General features: G+C 35.0%; 1 protein-coding gene across 1 annotated transcript in view; it reads left to right on the top strand.

Annotated features, from left to right (window-relative positions):
* The first annotated feature begins 5,069 nt into the window (after window positions 1-5,069).
* LOC100571316 overlaps window positions 5,070-20,725 on the top strand; it is a 32,082-nt gene continuing 16,426 nt past the window's right edge. Inside the window, exons 1-2 of the mRNA XM_029485234.1 lie at window positions 5,070-5,465; window positions 5,536-6,387. Of these exons, the coding sequence (XP_029341094.1) occupies window positions 5,070-5,465; window positions 5,536-6,387 (1,248 nt within the window). The remainder of the gene's footprint in view (window positions 5,466-5,535; window positions 6,388-20,725) is intronic.

Below are 20,725 nucleotides of genomic sequence, written 5' to 3'. Positions count from 1 at the left end.
CAGCTCTACATTTTGCTCTTTTTATTAATCTTATAGGCCGCGACATAATGGTGAGGGGGTTACCTCCGATGATGATCGTAACGAAATAAATTGGACTCGACGAACGGGTTGTGTGCGGGAGAGGGAAAAGGGGAAAGGGGCTCACGCTTGGTTTCGTATAATATATTGTTGTTGTATATTATAATAATAATATGATGGCGTATCTATAGGTATATAATGTGTGCATAATAATATACGCCGTTACCGAGGCTATTGGGGTCCTAACTATGTATACTTACATGCGCTGCCCGCGCGTTTGGTAGTATTTCGTTTTATTGAATTAAAAATAACACACTCAACTTGTTTGGTAGTTTGGTACAATATACAATATGTTGAACACGGACGGGGCCTTGACTTTTTATTACACTTAAATCCAACCAATAGCCGTATAGATGTCCGCCTGTTTTTATTTACTGTAAGAGTATGTAGAATACCGCTGTTACCAACCCCACCACCTCCAAAACCACTGCCACTGCAACTATATACAACTACAGATATAGGTAGTGTAATATGTAATTGGTTATTAGAAATGTAATATGGTCTGTAGAATACATATATATATAAGCAGACACGCAGAGAACGCTATGTGGATCGATATCGTCGTCGTAAATGATGCGCGTTGTTTCGTCACCGCGCGGTCGAGTGTTGATCGTCCGTCATCTGGACATCCTCGACCGCCGCGCATTGTTTTTTCGGCGAGAGAAAGTCGGCGTCCAGTCTCGCATATTATATACGACGTGATCGCTGCAGGATTTCGTTTCCAAAAGCACATGCACTTGAAATAAAAAATAATACCTAAGCCGGTTGTCCACGCACACAACATTCCTATATACGCGTCATGACGTACTCTACTCTATTGTAATGCCTGCATAATGTATAGTTAGGCAGGTAAATTGTTTGTCAGTATTGCGAAACAGTGCCACTGCCGGCGCAGTAGAATATTCATGCGGCCGGTTTAGTATTGTCAGTTGTCACTGTTGTTCGTTACCGTACCCCGAATTCGGACGTTTCCGTTTTCCTGAACGGTCGGATTTAACGCCGACGCCCGGCGAAATCGCTTTTCTCTTTTTTTTTTTTTCGGTCTTACTTATACCGTCGAAACGATATAATATTATTTTGTTCTCAGTGCAAAAGATTCGTCTGGTACAATTAAAACAGAGACCTCCGCCGTCCGCCAGTCCGCAAACGGCGACAGTCGTAATAATAATCATCATCGCGGACGCAGTCTATAATATAGGCAGGTACACTTTATTACCTATATGTACATTGTACGCGTGGCTGCAGCTGACGACGACGACAAATAACTCGTATAATAATATTATATTATGTGCATCGCGACGGCGTTTTATTTTATTTATGCGCTCACGTTTAACTTTCTCTGCTGCTCTGCTGCTGCAAGTGCGACGCGCCACGTGCGATTAACTTTCCACCGTAAGCGCGCAGCTTGTGGCTATTATTATCGACGGGTTTCCGACCACCGGGATTCGCGGCGGGACTGTTTTCTTCCCGAATGCGTTATGCGGCCCGCGCACACCCGAGAAAAATTTCGTAAATTACACTTATATTAATGTAGTAGGTGCTATTGCACCGTTTCCGTATTCCGTGTAAACCGTGTGTGGTTTAATACCCCGTTATCACAGTATATTGTATCAAGTAGTTGAAAATATTACACTGCCCTGCTATGGGTCAGATGGTTTTATTCAAATGTGGCTAGTCAAATCGTTTAATTATATTATTCTGATATTATTAAATTTGGCGAATAATATGAAAATTCTGTACATGGACCACACCATGGAATACGGACCACACTGTTTCATGAAATACCTATGGTGTCAGTGTAATGCCTATTTTATTATTAGTAGGCCGCGGTCGTCGTTTCTTCTCGCGCTGACGAGAATGACGTAGAAATCGCAACCACCGCGAACACGAAACCGCTGTCAACGATAACGCTCGAATAATATAATAATTATAACGTATACAGTAAAGCCCATTGCTCCTCACACGAGAGTATGCTCATTGCTCATACTCATTTCTCATATATCATACGTCCGATGTGTGACCTTTTATCATTTTTTTTTCCTGATCGCTGTCCGTACATTAAGTAGGTAGGAAATAATGCTGTCTTCACTCTTCAGAGGTGAATAAAAAAACCAAGTATCTAAAAAATCTAATGTTTAAATACTAATATGAACCTAACCTAAGTTAAAGCCTCGGTTAAAGCAATATGTATCTAATTTAATATTGTAATAATTTAAGTTACTGAAAAAAAAATTTTAAATAAATATCACGATTATGTCTTCACGTATTTTTATATAAGTATAATATACCTAAAGCAAATTAAACGCAAACTAACAATATCGTAATAATATATTATAATACCTATAGAAAATTCTATATCCACTCGAATGGTGCTTTCTAGACCATTAAAGATAAGAAAGCAGATGAAATGCAAGATTGCAAAGCTATAGTGGAATGCGGCTGTATAACAACTATTATAGTAGGTATACAAAAAAAGTTAAAACAAGTCATAAAATCAACCTATTGATAAGACCTATTAAGAACCTATTAATAAATTCATATTTTATTCATTGTATACTTTTAATGCTTTTTATTCATTTAACTAGATAGGTATATTCAATATTCGTATAGGTAGGTACTATAAGACATTTTTATATTATTATAAATATGTCGCGGTGACATTTGTTCTGCGGAAGCGCAATAAAGAAACGGCTTAATTCCCCCCAAATTAAGATCTTAGTCCTACAACCAAAATGTTTAAGCAATTTGCTTTTGATATGATATCAATATAATAATTAGAAATTCAATAGGTACGCGTATAATATATTGGTTTTGAGATTGAATCGTACCTACCTTTACTCATATATTAACTAACCACGAAGATCATTTAGGTACTTTCGACTTTACATTTTTCTGCATAAACAAAAATCTTCGCACATACCTAGGTACACCAAGCACGCTTGCATATTTGCGGTAATACCAACATTCAATATCTAACTTATGTATAGATTTTAATCTTACCAGACTTAAGGCGGAAACCAGATGATTATACACGGCGGCTTGTCGTGTTCCATATATTAGTAAAAATGCTGGTAAAATGTTATACCTATAAAAGTTAAATATTATATTAAATTCTACACGACACGGTGCAGCGGGAAGCCGAGGTTATAACTAGACACTCGATTAGAATTAGAACTAGCAGTACCCGGACTAAGGGTACTGTCGACAAACCTCTGAGGTGCCTGCAGATGTAATTAATGTCATATTAATGTGAAATAAATAGTTACTAAATTGCTGTACTTATATAATTATTTTAGTTTAAGTGACATAATATCATCATGAGTAATTTATTGTTATATTTGTCTACACATTTCATTTTATTCATTTAAAACTTTGTCTTTACGGATCATCAATATATAACAAGCGATGAAGCCCCACTCCCCAGATCCTATAGTTTGCCTTTGTCTAACTCATCTTGTTATTATTACCATGTGTGAGTTTATGTTATACACAACTATATATTGTATTAATTATTTTACTTGCATACAAATTTCGCTGTCGTATAATATTATATAATATTAGTATAATATTTTGTATCGGCATGCCTATAATTCCTGCGAACGCGCTATATCACACGTGCTAGCCACACACTTGATCCCAGCGCGTAATTTGAAAAATCTACGCAGGGAAATCGTATAATGGTGCAATCGTGAAAAAAATTTGGTTCTGGTAAATTTTATTTGATGATGTAAACCGAAATCTAATGCGCCTGTATAATGTATGAGTGATGACTTTCGGACGTCCAAACATTGCCGAGCGCATGTCCCCGCCCGCTGCAGATGCGTTATAATATTATGATATATACCAACTATCGATTTAACCGGTTACGCTTCGTAGTTATGCTGGCGTATATATATATAAATAAATGCAATTATTTATCGTGATCGTTTCGAAAAGCACCGGGAATCGAACGATAAAAATCGATATTGGCTCGGATTCCCGCCGCAACAGTATACCTGCCTATACCGTGTCCTTCCCGCCCTGTACAGCAGTACCTACCTATTTATAATAAACGGACCGCGAAGGTTGCGCGTGCGTCGCTTAGGCGCAGAACATGACAATATAATAATGTAATAATAACGGTCCCAGAGTTTTCGTCATCTCCGTCCGCGGGAGAGAATCATCGACAGATATTTCTGTCGGAAACGCGCCGCACTCGCATGGTATATTCTCGTGGCCAAATAATAATAATAATACATATAGGTACATAATAATATAATACATATTATACATATAGTTGGCTGTACATCGTGTATCGCTGGTGCTATAGCTACCGGTGCTGCAAGTATATACGCCAAGGTTTTGCGCTTAGCCGCGCCTCCTTGACATCGATATTTGCGTCGCAGTCGTCGGGGGACTTTCGCGAGCGGCGTTGCACCAACAGCAGCGGGCAGTCTTCTTCGCCGCGTTATTTATAGCACGAACGGCGGCGCGCAGCTTCTGCCGGCGGCGCGTCGTATATGTAGGTAAGCGCATTATACGATTCCGTTTCATGTTTTCCGGCGATCAGCGCCGGTACATTGATAATAATAATTATTGTACTAACAATAACGCGTTCGGACGACAATCGTATATAATACATTATATTATTATATACTTTTTATTATAATAACTTAAAATACTGCAGTATGGCTTGTAGATACTGTCGGACCTACTCGTGACTCTTATATATAGACAATAATAACCGTCGATATTATGTCACTAGCTTAGGTCATATCCGACAACCTGCAGATGCCACGTGCATGCGTCGTGTATGGTCCAGCGAGATATTTTGGTCGAAGAATTTTTACGCGCGACGACTACCTCCTATTATTAGAAAAATATACGATAACGTCTTGCACGACGACTGACCTACTGTCGAGTCATAATTATTGTGTAATACTGTGTCGACTGCACAACGATTTCGTCAACACTAATACATGTGTTTTTCTTTGATACGCAGGTACTTTAAAATGGGGAAGACGGCCTTGCCGTCTCCGTCGGCCGGGTCTTCGGGAAACCCGCACCGCCAAAAGCCCGGGCCCAAGCCAAAATATTCTCAGCAGCAGTCTTCGTCCGCGCCGTCCTCTTCGACGTTGCCGGAACCGAAACTTCCACTGCCCCAGTGTAAGGTCAAGCGGAACTACGCGTGCGCCAAGTGTCCTTACTACACCCAAAACCCGCGCAGTTTCCTGCACCACCAGAAAAACGTACACGCCGAACGACTCAAAGTGTACGAGTGTTCGCACTGTCTGTACGCATCGAAGCACAGTCAGAAGCTGCAGAGGCACGTGCATATGGTGCACCAAACGGATAGCAAAGCTAACAAGAAACATCATGGTTTCGATGAGTTCGGAAAACCGCTTCTGGTGCCACCTGTCCGGATCCGTGTGCAGCGTTTCGAAAAGTTTACGGACCAGCATGTAGCCAAGCTGGTGATCGTGGAGGACGTGGACGTTGAGGAGGTGCACCCGGTCAGTGCTGAGGAAGAGGGTGACGAAGAAGCCGAAGCCGAGATGGAAGCCGAAGCCGAAGCTGAAGCTGAAGCCGAAGCCGAAGCTGAAGCCGAAGCCGAAGCCCGAAGCTGAAGCCGAAGCTGAAGCCGAAGCCGAAGCCGAGGCCGAGGAAGAGGAAGATGAGCTGGACGATGAAGAGGCCGGCGAAGAAGAAGAACACGAGGACGAAGACGAAGAAGATGAGCAAGGCGACGACGACGGTTCAGTGGATGCTAACGACCATGTGCCCGTGGTCTCGATACCACAGACAGCATCCCCCACACCACCATCCCCGGTGACACTACCGCCGCCCCCGCAACTGCAGCAGAAGAAGTACAAAGTGGACAAGCCGTCCGTGACATTCATCCGGTGTTCCGTGTGCCCGTTCGGCAGCCACAGCCGGACGCTGGTAAACAGGCACGAGAAGTCGGCGCACTTGAAGAAGAAATTCTTCCGGTGCATGAAGTGCAACTACGTGACACACATGCGGGCTCGGTACACTAAGCACGTCAAGTACCACACGATGCCGATGATCAAATGCGACGACTGCGACTTCCGGACGCCGTACAAGTGGAACCTGGACCGGCACAACCGCAACCACAGCATCATAGCGCCGGGCACGTATAAGTGCTCGCACTGTTCGTTCTCTGCTGACATCAAGCAGAGTCTCACGGTACACGAGACAAACCACCACGTGCCACCAGTGGGCGGCGTGTTCCCCGCAAACGGCTCCAACCGCCGCCGGTACCGAGTGGGCGCGTCCGACGCTCCGGGCTCAGCGGTTGACGGCACAGAGGTATGTAATATACCTACATATGTAATATAACGGAAAAATGCAATATATGTTAGGAGGTAATTTAATGTGATATAAGTAGGTATAATATACTATATAGCACTGCAGTAGCTATACAATGTCCGTTACTTTATATTTATAAAATATTATTTTTGACGCGTTCGAATGACGCTTTTCGGTTCGAAGCTTATATTATATTATATATACACTGGATAGAGATATAACGTATATCATGCGTATTCGGTGCGTGAAGCAAGTAGTTGACCCCAAAGTCTTGAAAGAATTATAGCTATAACTTTAAAATAAGACATAGTATGACCGCCAAATTCAGACTTCCCCATCGTTTTCAGCATGCTCAACTACATAGGTAGGTTAAAACAAAAAAAAAAAAAAATTATAAAAAAAGATTGTTCAGAAAAGTTCCTAACGTGCTGTAAAATATTGCGTTATACGAATGCGTATAATATTGAAAATTGTGAACTTTGTATGGCTATAACTTAAAAACTAATGATTTCCAAAAAAAAAAAATTGTGTTGGCGCTAAACTAGATTAGTTCTCAATAAATTATTGGAAGTATAATATATTTGTGAAGTGTCCATGGAGGGGGTCCTTCAGCATGCCCATGATTGGATGGCTTGTAGGGCTGGTTGTCACGGAAATTGATAGTAGGTACAAATCATTTTTTCTCATCATTATTTTTATTTCTTAACATTTTACAAAAAATATAATTCAATAAAATTTTATAATTTTGAATTAACTTAACCATGACGATAATGATGTTGTCATACTAATCTTATATCGGCTTCAAATATGAGCAGTGGTAACATTGGGGCCCAGTTACTATATACTTCAGTAAAATAAATCATAGCTCTATCCAATGTATATGATCTAACAGGTTCTAAGTATGCGGCAATAATCATAGTAGGTACCTACATACCTAGATACCTATATTTTATTACCATGTCTTAGATGTTGGTCAAAGTACAATATCCTTATATCCTTATGTACTTCTAGTCCTTATAGTTTGTTACTTACTATTTATAAAGTGCTCTCTTGTGTATATAAAATGCACTCGCACTGACGAAGAAAATCTATCCACGATAACGCCGCTATTGAGATAATATATATTAAGGTACGAAAATAATGGATAAATTAACGTGCAATTTACTGATTGCACATTCGATTTTGACGTATTTGAGCACCATATGTGATCCACCAATTGAAGGCAATTTGTATTGCTAAAACACATTATTATATTATATTGTATTTTTTTATACTTTAAATGAATCTATTAAATATACGATTTTTCAATAGTTTATAATGAATTAGAAACTAGTATAAGTGTGTTAATATAATATTATATATACATGCAGAATCATTTAAATGTTATACATTACGCGTGGCTTTCTTGTGCAAGGTATATAATATAACGTGTAAAATTGATTAAATTACAATAATTAATCACTAATTGGTAAAAATTAAAAAATAATTAAATTATGTCCTGTAAAATATGGAAATATTAAATGTTGTAGAAAGCCACAATAGGAGATGATATTAATTTATTGGTGCCTAATGAATTTTTTTCAAGTAAAAAAATTCTATAATATAGTTAGGTATTAGTTAGGTAATATAATTAACTATATTTACTTAACTGTAATTACTATTCACGAGAATTCACTGATACATTTTGCATTTAATATCAAGCACACGGTGGTTAATTTTGACGTAAAGAATATCTGAAAATCAAAATTTTCATCAGGTAGACATTTATTAAGCACTTATTAAACAAAACTAATTTAAGCTTTAACCTACCATAAGTTTTATGAAAATATTCTTTAGCTAATAAATTTGGTTTATCATAAGTTTTAGTTAAAGTGAATTACTTTGATGAAGACCTTGGAGTCTTCCTTTACTAATTTAAAATAAAATAAAGATTGTAGTTATATCAAACTAATTTAATAGAATTAAAGAAGATAACTAAATTACTTGCCGGATGATGTGCAATTCTCTCGATTATGTACTGATGTGCAGTGTGATAGTGTATAATATGCATTAACAGTTTTCAGTTCCAAAGTGTACCTACCATTTATATACAAGCATGTATTACGCTTATTACGCTATTTTAGCCCAATTTGTATCAGTACATCAACAAACGAGGAGGAGAGGATTAGTATTGTTCACACAGAGCCTCCTCTGCTGTCGGTTAATCAGAAAAAAAAAAGTGAAATTTGTTCTTACGACTGTATAATATAATATTTGTTTATATCCTAAAATAGTTTTCCTAAATATATGTGTGCACATTCTTTTAATTTTATGTTTGATCGGTTGTGTTTTAAATATTTATATTTATACAATACGAATTTAGTTTACCAAATTCCAGATTCACTGACTACACGATGGCGCATATGCTTCAAACCGTCGGCGCGTACGAACTTAAATAATGTAATTTTTGTAATTAAAAATCGCGCGTTTAATATTGTACTAGTGACTGTAAAACGAGCCTAAGAGTCTCTGTCTTACAAACATACAAGGCTGGGCAAGTTAACGATTTTTTTTAACTCGTTAAGTTAAGTTATTTTAAAATAATAAAGTTAAGTTAAATTAAAAGTTAGTCATATTTTTTTCGTCAACTCGTTAAGTTAAAAGTTAACTTTGAAAAAAAGTAACTTAACTTAGTTTAAAGTTAACATTTTCTAATTTGCAAAAAGAAAAAATTGCACACATAGTATTAGTTTTTTTACAAAATAATTATTTATTAAATTCTGCATTTTATCTGTGTTGTGGCTTGTTATAATGCCGGTAATTATGTTGAACCAAAATCGGACTAGCCGATTATTGCATTTATTTAATAATGGAAAAACGTTCACAACAACATTCAAGATTCACTTCGGACGATAATCTGTATAACCTATCTTTGAAAATATTATTAATACAATTTATAATGATGAACGTGTAGGTAGATATTATATAGCCCATATAATGACTATTAAAGTCATTTTTCATATTATTTTCGTCTACAGGAAATTCATATTAAAATAAAACGTTAATCTTAAAAAAAAAGTAACTTATTAAGTTAAAAGTTAATTTGTAAAAAAAATGACGAGTTAATTAACTTAATTAAAATTAACTTAACGTTTTAACTTAATTTTAACTTTTAACTCGTTAATGCCCAGCCTTGCAAACATACAATATGGCATTTTGTGTACTGCAGTTCAAATGTTGTATAATAGCCTAATGATAGAATGAATAAATTTGACCTATTATCAAACTTAAGGGTAAGAACATAATCTGTGTTTAATCATATTTTTTGCAATATTTTAATTTTTAAGAATGTTACAAGTATGTAAAATATTTCAATCCAAAAATTAGTAAAAAATGTATGAAAAAACATATATTACATTCTTTAAGTTCATTTATAGGTCAGTTCACTCTAAAATAATACAATTTTCTACGAAAAATTGGAATTTCTTAACACAAATTTGGTATATTGCAAGTATGTATAAGACAGAGACAATACGTGCGGGTATTTTATGTCGTTTTAAAACGATTCTTAACACAATTGGTCAGAAGTGTTTTATTCTACACAACATTTTGATTTCAATTTTTTTAAATTATCATTTTTAGCTATATAATACTTAACGGAGAGTAATGATCTATTTATTGAATATTATTTGTAAGTACTGTGACAGTGTGACTACAGTTTTGAGATTATCAAAGCCCATAGAATATCTGTTATCCACATGAATATAGTTATTAAATTATATTATTATACATTATACCAGATTAACCTTACCAGATTAACATTATTGATCTTACAATCCCAACATTAACTGTCAAGCCATTAAAGGCCGATGGTAAGATTAAAAAAAATTGGCAGGTCACATATTATTATACCAAGTCTGGGAGGCATGATAGCTCATGCTTTATACTCGCAATGCCATTATTATTTTGATTTGTGAAGGACATCGCTTAGTTACGCGCGTGTATATATGTTTTATGCATATCGTAGGTATATATTATGCATTACACACCTATAGTACCACGGTGCGTTTAATTTATACATATAGGTAGGCAATTTTCAATATAGGACGTTTATCGGTAATGTTAGAGGGTGTCTGGCATATAACCTTAAAAATATCGAGTACTTGTGTTTGTGTGTCATTATAGGTATTCAGCAATGTTCTCGGTTCGTATTTTATCAGACCATCCAAGTAGGTATATTATATATACTGTAGGTACTGCAGGACGCAGGTATTATAGGTTACCTATACAATGTCGGTAAAATGTTTTCATTTTATCACCCGTACATTACACAAATGGTACCTAATGCCTATATATACCTATTGTATAGAAAAAAATATTGTTTTTAACATTCGTTCGTTAAATCCTAGATATATATTATATTATAATCATTATTGTATATTTGTATCGATTAATAGGTAGGTATTATTTGTTGTGCACGTTTGCCATCCGGTCATCATTGGCGTGCGCGTTCTGCCGCTAAAATTGCATGTCGTGCGCATTTATCGTCGTCATTTAGTGTCGTGTTTGATTGTCGTCGTGTTTTATTCAGTATAACCACTGTACCGTCGAAAAATTCTTTCCAATCGCTTATATTATGTATTGTCGTTAAACCTGCGTCGTCGTGTAGTAATTTTATTATCTTTTCACACGGGCGTTCAAAAGATCCCGCAGTGACATTTTGTTTCAAATTTGTGTGAAAAAATTCAACCTCAAAAATACTTTTGTCTTTCTCTGTGATGAAATTAAATAAAAGGACATAATATAGCGTTGGTATTATAGGTGTAAAGTAAACCGAAATCAGTCTCTTCTATTTCATTTTCTAGGTAGGATACCTTTTCCTGTTAGATGAACTTTATTAAGATTTAAGGGGTGTCGTGAATAACTGACGTCTCAATAAGCTTCAAACACTAACAATAAATAATTATTCCCGTTGTGACCCGTATAAATACTAATAAATACGTTTTTTTTTTACGAAATATACAAATAAACATCTTGGTTATATGTATACATATTTATTGACCGGATAACTTAATGAGAGGTATATTTTTCTCTGCAGTGTTATACGACATTTATATGACAGTGCAGGGAGACCGGCAATAAGAACGAGGCTCAGAAGCTTTATTACCATGTGAGGCCTCGTCCTGAGACTGGTGTTGCGTGACTGAGTGTGTTCCATTTTCAAGAGAACCTCACACCCGCATGTGTTTTCTCCGTCTTACACACGTACGATAGAAGCAAAATGCGTTAATGCAGTCTGTGTAGAACTCGCTAAATTTTGGTACTAGGATAAAAACATCTATTACAAAATTAAAAGATGATAATATTTCAGAAGACAAGACTGTGAGGTTTTTTTGAAGAATTTAAATTTCAAAAAGTTAAAGGTCATTTAAAAATGTTAAAATGTTCACTATTTCTAAACAATATAATGAACGTTATATTGGGAATAGTGAAAAAAAAACACCGTCATGCCCTTTGAAATATTGTCACAATTCAATTTTATTCAGGTAGGTTTACTCTACAACCAAAACTAAGCGAATTATTCTCGGACTGCGTAAACACGTTGTTCATGTCGTACGTGTGCAAGACGGAGACAACACATGCGGATGTGACATCCTTTTAAGAGTTTTTTTTTATGGATTTTGTTTGCAGTTTTTACTATAGGTACTTGATTATATTTTGTTTTTGTAGATATTAATAGTGTATTTAATATTATTATGACTATTATAGGTTATAGATAATATAGATTACAATTGTATTGAAATTATGTGTGTATACTAGGCTCTGGTAACGATTTCATTATTGTATTACTTATAATGTAATCACTAATCACCATGATTTTTCTATAACACAGTCCTGCAATATTAGAAAGAAAAATATTATTTTATAAATATAGTAAATCTAGTAATATTTTTCAGTAAATGTCGAACAAAATTAAAATGCTGATATGTAAACAATATGATGATTTAATTATATAATAACATATCAGTCGATAGTTGGCTCACCGCAGTTATATTATATTATATAGCAAGTCCGGATATGACGTACGAGTTTCAGTTGGTCGATACTATAATACATAATATAGACATTTCCCGGTCATCCTCTGCAGAGCTTTGTAGGTGACCTCGCTACAGTGCCAAAGACCGTCGGCGTTGAAGGGTCGCGGTTCGGTGGCGGGGCGGCGCGTTATATAATATACTATACTATAATATACTATTGTTGTATAATATTATAATATACGACTCGATAAAATTTAGATGTTATTTCGCTGCCTTAATTGCGATTTATACACCACGGACTTGTGCCATATAAATATAGTTATACATTATATATACAATATACAGGAATCGTGGCATATAAATAAATACGAAACTATACATCTGTATGATAATAATAGTAATACGAAATCTAGTTTCTATCTATTCGGAACGGCGGTGTGCGATGGAGATGGCTGCTAGTGGGTGGGTATTTTCCATATAATGTCGCTATATTATATGGTTGAATCTACTGGTCACGCCAATTATGCCTCACCTAATGCCAAAGGACGTTTTTCTTACCATATTTTTAAAATATACAGAGGAGGGACAAACATTTAAAAACAAAAAAAAGTATAAGGTAGGTGAGGGTGTACCTCACTTGTAATGGATGTGTCAAATTTAGGGAAAACGATTCTGTGCAGAGACGTGGTCTGTAATATTTTGAAAATATAATTGTGGATGGTAAATAATAATATACATAATACCTAATAGTGAAAAGATTCAAGTCTCTATTACGGATATAATTTTTATTTTTTTTTTAAACAAAATAACAACATTTTATATTTTTTGTTTAAATATCCAGTTTTGCAAAATTTCAACTTTTATGTTCATACATATTGTGCATAATATGTATTTTTCATATTTTTATAGGTTGCTGTAAAAAAAACGTATGAGGTAGGTACTTTAAATTACATTTTCAGTATTAGTTTTAAAAATTGAAAATTGTATATTTCTTGAATCTAAATGATTTTTCCCCCCGATTATTTTGAAAAGTACTTTGAAATTTATTCTTTTGGGCCTCCAAGCTTGATACAGTTTGCTATTAGAAACCTCAAAATCGAATATCAGACACTTCAGACACAAAAAAAATAATGATAAATGAAACGGTACTGTAAAACTAACTAATTCATTCATCGCTCCGCTCAGAACCTAAAACATAATACAAAGGTTAGTTTAAAAAAATAAAATGTCCAATCTTTACGAGTGGTAAATACCTAGGTACCAAGAAATACATTAGGACTTGGTATTCTTGGAATTCATTCGTCACAAAACCAAGAAACAACGAATTGTTTATTTTTGGTTTGAAGACACTTTTGATATATTTTAGCATGAACTAGTGAAAACGTCTTTAGTTTCAGCCTATGGCCACTATAATAGTACAATATATTATATTATATACTACATATTTAAATATTTCATGTATTATTATATAATATTATTTACCTACACGTACTGATGTCGCGTTCTTCGCAAACGGTTTTGCAGCGAACGGTCGGTCGCAGCTTGCAAAACACATTTCGATGCGCGCACGCCGCCGCGCCGCGCCGTTGGTGTACAGCAGTGTTTATCAATTTATAATATACATGATGTTATTATATAGTACCGTATGTAACACGGTATAGGCATGGAAATTATAACACAACCATAGTTGCAGCAGCAGCAGCAGTAGCGGTAGTGGTACTTACTAATAGTCCGTTCGGTGCGCGAGAAGTATATCCGCGGCCGCGAGTTCGTTAACAGTCGTTCGTGCGTTATTAGCTGTAGACGTATACACGCGGTAAACACAGTTGTGAAAACACTTGGACGGGACGTAATTATAATCTAATTAGAACGACATTACAATAGCGCCGCCGCCTCCGCCACCATACGCGTATGTAGTTGAGGTATATAATATTATTATTGTATTCAATTTATAAATGTAGGCAATTTTCCGGCACTTAACGTCGGCCGCTTAAACGGTGGGTGTACGCCTATACGAGTTTATTGGATTTAATTTTCTTCCGTTCCGTACGTCCATTGGGTGTTTGAATATGCCTGATATTTTAGAGAAAAATTCCACTAAACGTCCGGCTTTTGTAGGGATTCAGGAAATTCTTATGGTACCTGTGCTGATATCCCGGACAACTGCAGCTGCGACAGGATTGCGAGATTGTTGTTTTCGTCCAAATATTGAGAAAAATAAATAGTATACCGTTTCGTTGTATAATCGATACACTGAAATTTTGCACTTTGTGCAGTGCTATCCATCGATTGCAGTTTGTGGAAATGAAATTCGTTCTCCATAAACTCGAGAATTTATTTACTTAACATCTCATATCTAAGTTTTCCACACAATATTAACATCGCGGTGGGCTATCTTATACTTATTATTATTATATTACATTTTGTTTTTAATGTTATAATTGCAGCAACTTATTAATTTCAAATTACATACTGTTTGAGTGGATATTATAGTTAATAGTTTTTGTGAAATTTTTACAACAGGTCGTTGTCAGTGACCCCTGATTTTAACTCCGGAGTATTGAAAAAACCAGATTTAAAGCGCGCTCGCTTTGTATGTTGGGCAGTATTTTCGTCCAGAGTTCTAAATTACGATAACCTTTAGATCACCGCGGCTGGCATTTTGTGATGTACCATATTATACGCATGTGTGTAACATTAAAAAATAATATATTTTATAACACAATATATCATACAACGTTATACTGCGTTTAATATCATGATATACACGTGCTGGTGTTGCTGCTGCAACAGGAGCAGCAGCAGCAGCAGCAGCAGCCAGAAATGTGTTACACAAACACGCCGCCTCGCGTTATCTAATCTTCTGCGTTAGCTGACGGTTCACCCGCCGCCTGTCTAGTAGGAATTACTACAAATATGTATTGTATTATTATTTAAATAAAAATAGTGGTTGGACAATTTGTGTGCTACTGCTACGTTAAAATAAAATTATGTATCAGTCTTTCGACTTGCAGCTCGTCCCCCCGCTTATACTGCGCAGTTAACCAGGGCACGTCGTGGGCACTGAAAAGTTATAACACAATATTTTATTTTGTACGTGTTGTTCGTCGCGGTATACTGCGTTCATTTTGTACCTATATTAATGTCAAAACTTGTTATGTACCTGCACCTGCAGGGATGCTTAACTGCGGTTGCCACGTGCATCGATTAAAATTAAAGCTTTTGTTGTTTATGTCGTCTAGCTTATAGTGAAATAATATTATTGTGAGTTTCTTGGTAAGTATCTTCGTTTTTTTTTTCAGTGGTCTAGTGCCTAGGATTTGTTTTTTACCTAGTTCGCAATTAAGTTTTTTCTTCTTTTGTAACCTACAGAGAATTCAATGTTGAAACTTTTACATAGTTAACATTTTTAGGGAGCTCATACATCTTAAGTGCATATTTATATACTTACGTAGTACCTATCTAAATTGAATTAAACAATTAGTTGAAAAAGAAAAATACGATTTAGCTATTTTCCATCCGAACCAAATGTACCTAATACCTAATACGTCCTTTATATACGTATTATATTAAATTGTATTACTTATTATTGTTTTTTAGCTTGTACCTTGAACGAAATATATCTAACGTTTAATATATTTCATGATATTTGACTAAAACATTTTAGGTACTTACTGGTTCGTTTGTATAATTTAAAAAAAAAAAATTTTTTTTTTTGCTCTAACTAACGAGTATTTTAAGTTTTGAAACATTATAATATCTCTGTGTCACTCGCTATTCGAATGAGTTATCCCTGTTTTACGCACGCACATACACGACACTCTGTTTGTCTTTGTACTAGGTAGGTACCACAAAGCGCCGGCGCCACTAGTTTTTGTTCTCGCCGAAAATACCGCCCGTAATCCGGGTCAACAATATATGAGTATATCGAATATTATTTACCTTTTCTGGGAGATTATAGGTTATAAAATATTAAATTCAGATCAGCGCACTATGACTGGAGACCTTGTCGACATTAAGACACGTGGTCGATATTTAGGAGTAAGAATATTTGTAGGTTTATTTGCCGTGTATAATTTATATGGTACAATGTGCATATTATAGCTCTAACCCATAATATATACTTTTGCACACGTGACTTGTTTCGATGCGTATAAATATTAGAAAAACATCCAATACTAAAATCTTTTGAAATATTACCTATACCTAATTTAAATTCTGTCTTTGTAGAGATTTTCGATGACAAAAACTATTGAAGCAACATTTTAATTTTGTGATTAAACATTTTCGTTAAAATATGTTGTAGCCTATTGGTCACTATCGGACTAAATCTTATCTAACCTCCTCCTTTTCCGAGGAATTTTTCTGAAAGAACCAGACAGTATATGGTGGAGTTGAAAACTTTTGAATTAGGAAAAAACTGTAGAATATAGTTTGTCTTAACATTTTTTTTAAAACCTAACACGGATTTTTCGTAAAATTTGATTACTATATACAGGTAGCTATAAATATCGCTCATGTCGAAACAGAATGTACTTATATATATGTTTATCAATGTTTTTTCCTACCAAATACGTGATTGTAGTATAGGTATTACCATTTTAAATATTGGTTTTCCACGCGAGATTCTTAACAAGATTTTATTTGCTTATTCATTAACGTTTGAACATCGTACTTTGAGACCGTGTAATCAGACAAAATTACATACAAAGAGAGCTATAATTTTTTCTGGAGTAGTTCAATTTTTTTCTCGTCGTCGTATATCATTCCGTTCCCCTTATCTTTGTATTATACAGTCGTTTGGCCTTTGGTCGCCTTCTTCGTCTCCACGGCTCAGATTTCTCTCTCTTTGGTGCGTCACGATAACCGACTGTATATCGTTGACCTGAAGGCTGCGAGGTTCCTTTAACGCCTATGTAACTGTTATCGACAACTGTTTTTCCACTCGTCGTCCTATTAATGCATGACTTACACGAAAACAGCTGCCGTTTGCGCTATTCGGCTGTTGTTCATACGTAAATAACTCACACCCAACTACCCAAGTCCCGTTTACTCTATATAAGATGGGAAGGATGCTACAAAATTCCACTCACACACTTTAATTATATTGAGTTAGTATATTTTTTTTGAAATTCGCACATTACCTATACAATACATATTATAATGTATTAATATTTTGTTTCAAAACATGCACTTTTTCAATAATATGTTTGATTTGTAATCAACTATGCAGAATATATACCTATATAACTGAAAAGTTTTGGCCGTGTGTAAAGAGAGATCAATTTTCTAAAATATATAATATAATTTACACAGATATTAGTTATAAACACCTAAAATATAAATAGTGTAAAGGTCCCACACACTGCAGCGGTAGCGGTGGCGGTGGTGGTAGCGGTTATGGCAAAATTAGTCCGGACACAATTTTACCGCCACCACTGAAGTGTGGAAATCTACAATTTTAGTGTGATTTACGTAGGTCACCATGTGCTGGTAGATAATATAATATATATGCATTGATGGGACTTGCGTTGTATTGATATGTGATACTATTATACATTTATACTAAAGTAGTTACAGTAATTAATGTTGTGGTATACCGTATTATTATTATATTATCCATCACCACTCATAATATTATAGGAGAACGCTAAACCACCACGCGTTGTAATACAATTTACAATTTTAAAATGCTTATAACTGGCTTTATAATTAAAAAACTTAGGCGATTCAATAGATAATATTCTTAATTTAAAATGTGTTAAATATAGGTCACTTCTCTCTAATATTAAACATAACAGAGTTAAATGAAGTTTAATCAGAACGTGTAATTATGCGTCCGTAAAATCGGAGACAACTCATGCGGGTGTACCATAATATCTTCTAATAATTCAATATAATTATGACTTAAAATCACAATACGGCAAATTATATTAAAATAATTAAACAAAAAGAATTAATATTGAAATTAATTGGATTCAATATTATTGTCAGATATTGAATTGACAAAAATTGTTTTCTTTGCCTTAAACTGTACCACATATTATTATGACCACAGGCCATTATGGTAACTAATAAAAGGCACTTCGATTACAGAGCATCTAATCTTTTTAAGTATATTGTACATAGCGATGTCCTATCCCGCTGTGTATGTGTAATCACTAATAATAACATTAATAAAATAACATTTTTTAAACGGGTGTGTGGTTTTCCAATAGTAAAACATCGTAATATTTTGTATCCGGAAAAAAACCGACAGTCTTCGTAATCGCCGCAGCCCGCTACGGTAACGACAAAATAATAACGCCTTTTATGCATTATATTATAGTATATATACTCGCGTCGTATGTATGGTGTGATTGCATGTGCGCATGAGTTGTTCGCTTCGCCCTAAACGTGTTTTTGCATTTTTAGGCCACGTGCATTACCATATAATGACTAGGATATTGTATAGTCTAACAACAATCGCAATAATCTTAAACTCGTCGTTTGCATCTCATATATATATAATGTGATACTATGACGGTCACTTTATATTTACGGGTGTAGCTGGTTTCTGTCAAAAACGACCTTGCCGTTTACTGCCAAGTCCGTTTATATGATATTATACTTTTCAATTTTCCACAAAAATGGAAATTCAAATTGTCTCGTCTTCATAGCTCTTTGCTTATTATACGAATTATTATTATTATATTTTATTATTATGTCATTACAGAATTAATGTACTCACTAAAACAGTAAATTTCATGCGTATTCTACTAACCTAACGGAAAAAAAAATAAAATAAGGGGAAGTTGGTAACCGCTCGACTGTACAGTAGCTATAGGTGTCGAGTATACTTCGTAATTGGATATTCAGTAAGTCACAGTAATGTATGTGTTAAATTTGAATTCAATAATAAATCATTACATACGAAAAATGATTCTGAGCAAAGACGGTCTACCACTCATCCTATATTACTAATTGGGTATAATTTAATAATTTATGACCAGTATTAAATCTAAAATTTATTTCTTAGAAAAATGTATTAGGTACCTACTTGTCTAATAACATTTTAATTAAAAAAAAGTATCATTAAAAATTAACTTAAATGTATAATACTACCTATTAATAGTCTACATATTTTTATATAAATGATGGTTCTCAAAATACAAAAATTAAAATTATTGGTTTGGTTGAAAATGAAAATTTAACGTGACTGGAAGGTTGGAAAAGTGGAGCACTTATCTTACATCAACAGCATCCAAAAATGAATTTTTTTTTTAAACGGTAAATACTTTTATCAATAGTCGTTTATCAGTTGATAAATATGATAACAATTAACCAATCCACGTGATAAAACCAGCTGTTTATTTATTTACGACAGAATAATAAGACATGACCACTTTACCCGCCATGGCCACTTTGTACACCTTTCCCCTACTATTGTACGGTCGTATACGTTTTGACGATCGTGTTTCTTAACCCTATAGACATGACGGTTTTGATGTTTTTGGAAGGTTTTTTGTTATATCGCGCGATGGCCGACGACGAGCTCTTGTCCATTACGTTAATCTCCGTTAAAGGTCCATTTTACAAAACAATTAATGTAAGTAGCTACTTTCGTCACACATAAATTATGGATATGTATTATGTATATATATATATATATATGTGGATTGCCAAGAGTCAGTATATATATTAGATAGTGAGCCTAGGACCGGATCTATAGATCGTTGGACGTTAAACTTTGATTTCTCTGTAAGCGGATCATTCCGACACATTTTTATACGTTGATTCTACTATTTACTATGGTCAGTGTCGAATTCGTATGTACATAATGCGTATGTTGTGCGAATTGATTTTTGTCCTATACCTCCCATCACGGTTGTTATATATATTGTATTGCTATATCGTATATCGCAGTGTAATCACAAGTGAATGCCTTTGCAGTCGTTTCCGTGCATAAGTGGTGATACCACTGCCGATCAAATCTTTTATCGTCGAGACGAAACCCGAGGTCGTTGTTCGTTTAAATGTTTGTATCTGGCGGATTAATATACAATTACATCCAAATTAGTTAATTATATTTAAAGTAGTTCCGTTTTTCCGTTTCGTGTCTTCCGGTTCTACACTACTCGCAGTGATTATGTGGCGTGATGGTTCACACTACGTATGTATAATGACAATTACATTTAATACAATATTTGATTAATACCTACTGAAATCGAGCAATTCTTACGCATATATTATAATAGAAGGCGACTACGTAGTGATATACACAGTGCGCATGTTGCGTCGTTGCTGTGTCGTGCAGAAATCTATACCGTTCTGGAAGTTAG

This window comes from Acyrthosiphon pisum, chromosome X (genome assembly GCF_005508785.2).
Source record: "Acyrthosiphon pisum isolate AL4f chromosome X, pea_aphid_22Mar2018_4r6ur, whole genome shotgun sequence".
NCBI classification, from domain to species: Eukaryota; Metazoa; Arthropoda; class Insecta; order Hemiptera; family Aphididae; genus Acyrthosiphon; species Acyrthosiphon pisum.
Note: the sequence above shows the minus strand (reverse complement) of the source record. Positions and strands in the feature narration are given on the sequence as shown.